The 7,748-nt window shown below is 46.0% G+C and overlaps 1 protein-coding gene across 3 annotated transcripts in view; it reads left to right on the top strand.

Annotated features, from left to right (window-relative positions):
* The window catches only part of OTUD5 (OTU deubiquitinase 5), a 40,257-nt gene that overhangs the window by 8,458 nt on the left and 24,051 nt on the right, over positions 1-7,748 (top strand). For all 3 annotated transcript variants that reach the window (XM_023519033.1, XM_012811316.2, XM_012811317.1), the window contains exon 2: positions 6,108-6,201. In XM_023519033.1, coding sequence (XP_023374801.1) covers positions 6,108-6,201 — 94 coding nt within the window. The remainder of the gene's footprint in view (positions 1-6,107; positions 6,202-7,748) is intronic.

Genomic DNA, 7,748 nt, shown 5'->3' with positions numbered 1-7,748 from the left:
ATATATTTACAGAATTGTGCTTCCATCACCAATTTTAGAACATTTACATTACCTTAAAAAGAAACCCTAAATCCCTCAGCCATTATCCCAAGAACTTCTCATCCTTGCAACTACTGATCTGCTTTCTTCCTTGATTGATTTGTCTATTCTGGACATTTCATGTAAATGAAATCATATAATACTAAGTTATTTGTGACTTGGTTTCTTTCATTTACTATAATGTGTTTAAGGCTCATCCATGTTGTAGTATACATATCAGTACTTCATTCCTTTTTATTGCTGAATACTAGATTCTTAGAGTTTTTTTTTAAAACACAGAAACTTTTAATACTGATCATTTAAAGCTTTGTAATTTATAATGTTAGAATTTCTGAACAAGAAGTTTTTGGGTTTTTTTTGAGACAGAGCCTCAAGCTGTCACCCTCAGTAGGGTACGGTGACATCACAACTCATAGCAACTTCAAACCCCTGGGTTTAAGCAATTCTCTTGCCTCAGCCTCCCGAGTAGCTGGGACGGACTACAGGCACCCGCCAGAATGCCCAGCTATTTTTTTGTTGTAGTTGTCATTGTTTGGCAGGCCCGGGCCAGATTGGAGCCCACCGGCTCTGGAGTATGTGGCTGGCGCCTTAGCTGCTTGAGCTGCAGGCGCCACCAGATTCTTAGAGTTTTAATCCTCCTCCCCTCAGTGGCTCAGCAATAGGTTGAGGCCTTACTCTTCTGCCCTAGTGGGTTTGGGTCCATCCTTAGAGGGCAGCATGTCTATGTTTCTCACTGCCTATGCTTTGCCCTTGGAGCTGGGCCAGTGTTCCCGACTATTTTGGAGAGGGGGTACTCTTGGAACCAGGGTTACTGGTACAGAGCTGTGAGGCCCAGAATAATAAACATCTCTTGGCTGTGGGCTCTGGGAAGACATCTGTCCATGAGCTGCTGCTGCTGCCGCCATCTTCTCATGCTTTCTCCCCTCTTCAGTGGCAGCTCAATTCATCCATAGTGTCAGCAGCTTCCCAGGCTAAGAGTGAGGATTCTAGGCCCCTGCTGCCTTAATTCTAAACCTCCTCCCCAGGGGAAATTAGATCCCACTGAATGGGAGGCATGTCATGTCTCAAAGCCATGAGAACAGAGAGCTCAGGCACCAAGGAATGCTACCCAGGGGGGTTGGACGATGTGTGAGTTGGCTTGTGGCTGCTGTGACTAATTACTACAGACTGGGTGATTTAAAACAATGTAAGTTTGGCTCGGCGCCTGTGGCTCACGCGGCTAAGGCCCCAGCCACATACACCTAAGGTGGCGGGTTCGAATCCCCAGCCCGGGCCCGCCAAACAACAATGATGGCTGCAACCAAAAAATGGCCAGGCATTGTGGCGGGCACCTGTAGTCCCAGCTACTTGGGAGGCTGAGGCAGGAGACTTGCTTGAGCCCAGGAGTTGGAGGTTGCTGTGAGCTGTGATGCCATGGCACTCTACCCAGGGGGACAGCTTGAGGCTCCGTCTCAAAAAATAAAAAAAAATGTAAGTTTATGCTCTCACAATTCTGGAGGCCAGAAGTCCAAAATCAATTGGACTGGGCCAAAATCAAGGTGTTGGCAGGGCTATATTCCCTCCAGAGGCTCTAGAGAGAAATTCAAGCTTCTCTAACTTGCTGGCATTTCTTGGCTTGTGGCTGTCTCACTCCAATCTCTGCCTCCATCTTCACATCACTTTCTCTGTATGTGCAGTTCTTTTCTATCAAATCAAGTTTCTCTCTTACGAGGACTCTTATGTTTGCCTGCCTGCTACTGCAAGATAATCTCTTTATGTCCAGATCCTTAATCACATCTGCATATGCCCTTTTTCATTAGAAGGTAGCATTTACAGGTTCGATGGATTCAGATCTAGTATCTTTGGGTGGCTGTTATTCAGCTTGTTAGAGCTGTTGTTGTTTCCCTTCCAAGGAGTGGAAGGGAACTCTGTAAGTGGTCTCTTACTGGGCAAGGTCTTATAACATTTGAGTCTCCCCAATATCTCTATTATTGGGAGGCTTTGTATCCCCATTTCACAGATTGGAAAACTGGCTCAGAGCAGTTCATCACATGGCTAACAATTGGTGGAGCTGGATTGGAACCTAAATCACGTGGGTTCCATAGCCTGCATCGACTTTGCTTTAGACCAGTAGTCTTGCCTCAGCTCCTGGGATACTCTGGAGTTTCAGATGTGGACGGATTTTCCCACGGGCTCAGCCATGGGCTTGCAAGGTTCAGCCTCTGAACTTGACCTCCTTAGGCCAGGGCATTGATATAGCATAAATTTATCTATGGCTGAGCTATCTTATACCCCTGGTTCCCACCAGGCCCTTCTAAACAACATTTTCACCCCAAGAGGAGAGAGAAGGGCCAGAGCTCAATTTCTTTCTTTCTTTTCTTTTTTTTGAGACAAAGTTTCATTATGTCACCCTCCATAGAGTGTAGAGTGCTATGGCGTCACAGCTCACAGCAACCTTGAACTCTTGGGCTTAAGCGATTCTCTTGCCTCAGCCTCCCAAGTAGCTGAGACTACAGGTTCCTGCTGCCCAGCTATTTTTGTTGTTGTTATTGTCATTGTTATTTAGCAGTCCTGGGCTGGATTGAAACTTAACCAGTCCTGGTGCATGCGGACGGCACCTTAACCAATTTGTTTTTTTGTTTTTTGAGGCAGAGCCTCAAGCTGTTGCTCTGGGTAGAGTGCCTTGGCATCACAGCTCACAGCAACCTCCAGCTCCTGAGCTTAAATGATTTTCTTGCCTCGGCCTCCCAAGTAGCTGGGACTACAGGTGCCTATCACAATGCCTGGCTGCTTTTTGGTTGTTGTTGTCATTGTTGTTTGGCAGGCCTGGGCTGGAATCGAACCCGCCCTCTCTGGTGTATGTGGTGGCTGGCGCCTTAGCCACTTGAGCTACATGTGCCAAGCCAGAGCTCAATTTAAGGATACCACAGCTAGTGGCTAGTGGGTGGCTAGGGCTCCAGTCTCTTGATACAGGCCTAGGTGCCAATCTGGCTGCCCTATGACCCAAACCCTGCTTGTGCAAGGAGTCTACTCAGGCCTCTTTCATTTTTAGAGATACACCAAGATTTTCCTAGGATAGGCTGCCAGATATGTCCCCACGCTGTGGCTCATGTGGCCTCCCATGTTGCCTCTACACAGGCCTTGCTGGTACCCAAACTCCAGCTCTTTTCTGCCTTTGTAAAATGAGGATAATGCTTCTTGCCACCTGGGCTGTGGTAGGGACAATTAAATGAGATCATCCTTTACATGTGGCATCTGGTATGGGACAGGTATTCATCTAATAGGAGTTCATCTTTCTTCCTGACCCTTCCCTGTTTGCCTAGTCCTACCCTCATTGCTGGCCTCCAGGCACCCATGGTTCTTGATGACAGAAGTTACTTCATTTCTCATCCATTACCAAGCATTTGTGGAGGTCTAAGTATTGTATTCCTTTGGTCTCTCAGGTGCTAGCCTTAATGTCTGAGTCAGGTCCCTTCTTTCACAATACCCCAAGTTCATCTCTTTCACAGCCCTGCTCATACTCTGATTGTTGCCAGTTTCTATGACCCTCCCTTAGTAGAGACCAAGTGTGATTCATTTCTCTGTCCTTATTGTCTAGCTCAGGATCTGACTCAGTAGTTGCCTGGTAAATCTTTGTTGGGTGAATAAATAGGAGCCCTTCTCTTCCTCTTTGATTTCCCTTTCTTGTTGTAGTTATCCTCCATACCTAGAGGCAAGAGGTTGCTGTATTCCCTTCTTTTTTAAGAATTCTGTCGTCCATCAGGTCTGAGGCTACAGTTATGGTTGATACTGTCCCTTCTGGAGAGCCCTTACTGGGGAAGACTTCATGATTCTGGGAGATGGCTGACCCTGTGGGGCAGGGAGGGTAATTGGTGGGAATGTGCTGGTCCCCAGCCTCTGGGGCAGGAAAGACACCTGGACTATTGGAATGTTGTACCCAAACAGGAGTCTTTGTGCTGCTCATAGATGCCTTTGTCATCTCTGGAATCCCAGCCACATCTTCATGGGGTGTGGGCCCTGATGGTGGGGCTGACTGGGTGTTCCCTTATCACCCCCTCTACATCCCCTCCTGTCTAGCTACTCACCTAGGACCTTCTGAGGGCCTCTGAAAGGTGCTGATCTCTGTGCTGATCTCTCTCCTTCCGTGATTGGTGACTATTTAATCAGTACATGGTACATAATTTTTAAAGCCATCTTTAGATCTTGAAGCTCCTCTGAGCCTCTTGACAGCTATGTCAAGTAGATCACATATTCCCCATTTGACAGGAAAATAAGGCTTGGCAAAAATCAGGCAGCAAGCAAGTGATGGATCTGGGATTGGAACCCACAGCTCTCAGACTCCGAACTTGTGCTTATTACTTTGCCAGAGAGTAGGCCCCCTAAGTCTTGTCACAGATAGCCTGGATCCCATAAGTCTTTGGGCAGAACGGTGTCTCCAGGGAGCAGACTTGGGAGCCTATAGTTGCTGGGTCAGGACGGCTGCTTCTGGTGGCCAGCAGAGGGCGTGAGGGGCACAGGAATGGTCTGCTGCTTCTGGTTTGTTTTGTTTTGAAATGCGCTTTAAGTAGTTATGTGGTCATTTTTTTTTTAATTCTGCAATTACACATTTGTACAGATGCACTTCACCTGAAACTCTGAGAACAAATGTGCTTTGGAGTTTAGAAAAATATCAGAATTAAAAAAAAAAAAAAGAAAAATATCAGAATTTAGGGAAGTCACTTGGTGTATATATTTTGTATTATATGATACTTCCGTCAGGGTCTGAGGCAGCACCACATAAATCAAATACTTCAATGCTTTCTGCATTGAAATACTTGAATATACACTCCTAAGTAGGATAATAGATTCTAGTCACTCCAAGTAAGGATGCCAAATGAGTTAGATAAAGGCTTTTGATTGTTAAAACTTTTTGGATTGGCTCGGCGCCTGTGGCTCAAGTGGCTAAGGCGCCAGCCACATACACCTAAGGTGGCGGGTTCGAATCCCCAGCCCGGGCCCGCCAAACAACAATGATGGCTGCAACCAAAAAATGGCCAGGCGTTGTGGTGGGCGCCTGTAGTCCCAGCTACTTGGGAGGCTGAGGCAGGAGACTCGCTTGAGCCCAGGAGTTGGAGGTTGCTATGAGCTGTGATGCCATGGCACTCTATCCAGGGGGATAGCTTGAGGCTCCGTCTCAAAAAAAAAAAAAAAAAAAAAAAAACTTTTTGGATTTTGAAATTTTGGATGAAATACCTTTATAAAGGAGGAAAGTGAAATAAAATCATCTGTAACACCAGCACTTAGGGATATTTTGGTGTCTAGCCTTCCCAATTTTGTGTACATGTGTTTGTGTACGTACTATGTATGTGTAGACATTTACGTATATATGTGTTAAATGTTGTTAGTCATAAATGAGATCATAGTTCACACATGTTTTACCTTATGCTATGTATCTTGGAATACCATAGTTGTTTATGGGATTGAGGATCTAGGCTCTTGTCTTCACCCAGGCACTTACTGGGTCTGGGCCTCTAGCTGCCTGGGCTAGGCTCTGCAAGATTGGCAGGAGTCAGAAGGCAGATAGAGGGGCTGGGCGCAGTAGCTCATGCCTATAATCCCAGCCCTTTGGGAGGCCAAGGCAGGTGGATTGCTTGAGCTCAGGAGTTCGAGACCAGCCTGAACAAGAACAAGATGCCATCTCTAAACATAGCCAAGTGTTGTCATGGGCGCCTGTAGTCTCAGCTACTTGGGAAACTGAGGTAGGAGGATTGCTTGAGTTTGAGATTTCTGTGGGCTCTGTCACCAGGGCACTCAACCAGGGGCAACAGAGTGAGACTCTGTTTCCAAAAAAAAAAAAAAAAAGGAGATAGGGCCTCTGTTTTCAGGGGACCCCTTTGGAAGTCAGTCTGTGTTTACCTGCTGACTGATTCTCTTAAAAAAAAAAAAGTCTCCTGTTTCCCCTGCATGGAGTGGTCAAGCAGGGCTGAGAACTTTACCTTGCCTGATGTCCCCTCTGCCAGTTATCTGGGACCTCTAGGGAGCTTGAGGGCAGGGCTCTGGGGAGGGGGTATAGGCCTTCCCTGTTGCTGATCCCCACCTCTTCCCTCCAGCAGGAGCACTGGTTTGAAAAGGCCCTACGAGACAAGAAGGGCTTCATCATCAAGCAGATGAAAGAGGACGGCGCCTGTCTTTTCCGGGCTGTAGGTGAGTCTCTGCCTCAGCCCTCAAGGGCCTAGGGCTATCCCTGAGCTGTGTCCCAGTTATCAGGAGTAGCCCCTGACACGGGGTTGAGGCAGAGTTAGCTGATCTTTTAGGAACTCTGGGCTCCAGCATCAAGTTAGTATTTGGCCTGTAGCTCTGGGTCATGAGACAGCATAGTGGTAGGAGAATAATAATAATAGCAATAAATAAAATAATATCACTTAAGGACCGATTGCTCTGTCAGGCATTATGGGAAACCCCTTTAATTCTTCCCCAAACTAAGTGAGTATAGGGACTATTGTTGCTTCTGTTTGTCCGATGAGAAAAGTGGTTCATAGGTTGGGAGACGACTTACCCAGGGTCATTCAGTATGTTGTAGAGCATTCAGTGTCTGGGTTAGATTAGTCTGAGGCCCATGCTCATAATTATAGCACACTGCTGTCACCCTGGGATATAGGTTTGCTGTCAACCTAAGTTTGTATCTAGACCCTATCTCTGGTGTGTTTTTAAGTTTCTATCCCCCAATCTGTGTGTGTATAGGAGAAGTCAAACGAGATCTTTACAAATTTCTTCTATTAATAGAATTTTTTCAATTTAGACAAAAGAGAGAATAATGGACCTCCATGCACTCATCATCCAACTTCAAAAGAGTCATCAACGCATGACCAGCCTTGTTTCATCACTACCCTGCCCACTCTTTCTCACTCCCTGAAACAAGAGTATTATTAAAGCAAAACCCTTTAAAACAAGAGTAAAATTAAAGCAAGGCGTTGGATCATTTCATCCATAAATATTTCTGTATGTTTTTCTGATAAATACAGATTTTTCTCTTTTTAACATAATCAAAATGCCATTATTGCACCAAACAAAATTAATAATTCCTTAATATCATCTTTTATCTGGTATGAGCTAGATCTTTGAGACCCTTCTGGCTTTGAATCTGTGACCCAACAAGTAGTTGTGAGGACCCATTTTAGGATGAAGGGGAAGTTGGGAATCTGACCTGATCCTCCATTTGGGTCTCTGATCTCTACTGAGGAAAGGTACCCTGTGACAGGAGCTTTGAACTGGGAGTCAGGAGACCTATCTTCTAGTTCTGGCCATGGCTATGTGACCCTTGGTCTTTATCTTCACATCTGTGAAATGGTGTTGATTCTTAAGAGCTCCTTGAAGTTTCTTCTGGGTCTACTGTTCTCTCAGTCTGTGGGTACCCCATATGTCTATTGCTGGGCTGGACTGATTCAGATTCCCCTACCGTCTGTACTACTGATTTCTTGGTGTGACCTTGTGCAAGCAGCTCTTCTTTCCTGAGCCTGTTATTCACCTGTAAAATGGGGGTAAAAGACCCCGGTGCTATAATAATTTAATGGGATTACTTTGGTAAATCCCTTTGTGCCTAATGCATAATAGAGCCTCAGGGGGCTCAGTGCCTGCGACTCAAAACAGCTAAGGCACCAGCTACATACACCGGAGCTGGCAGGTTCGAATCTAGCCCGGGCCGCCAAACATCAATGATGGCTGCAACCAAAAAAATAGTCAGGCATTGTGGC

This window comes from Otolemur garnettii, unplaced genomic scaffold (genome assembly GCF_000181295.1).
Source record: "Otolemur garnettii isolate 467f Iridium unplaced genomic scaffold, OtoGar3 scaffold00153, whole genome shotgun sequence".
NCBI lineage: Eukaryota > Metazoa > Chordata > Mammalia > Primates > Galagidae > Otolemur > Otolemur garnettii.
Note: the sequence above shows the minus strand (reverse complement) of the source record. Positions and strands in the feature narration are given on the sequence as shown.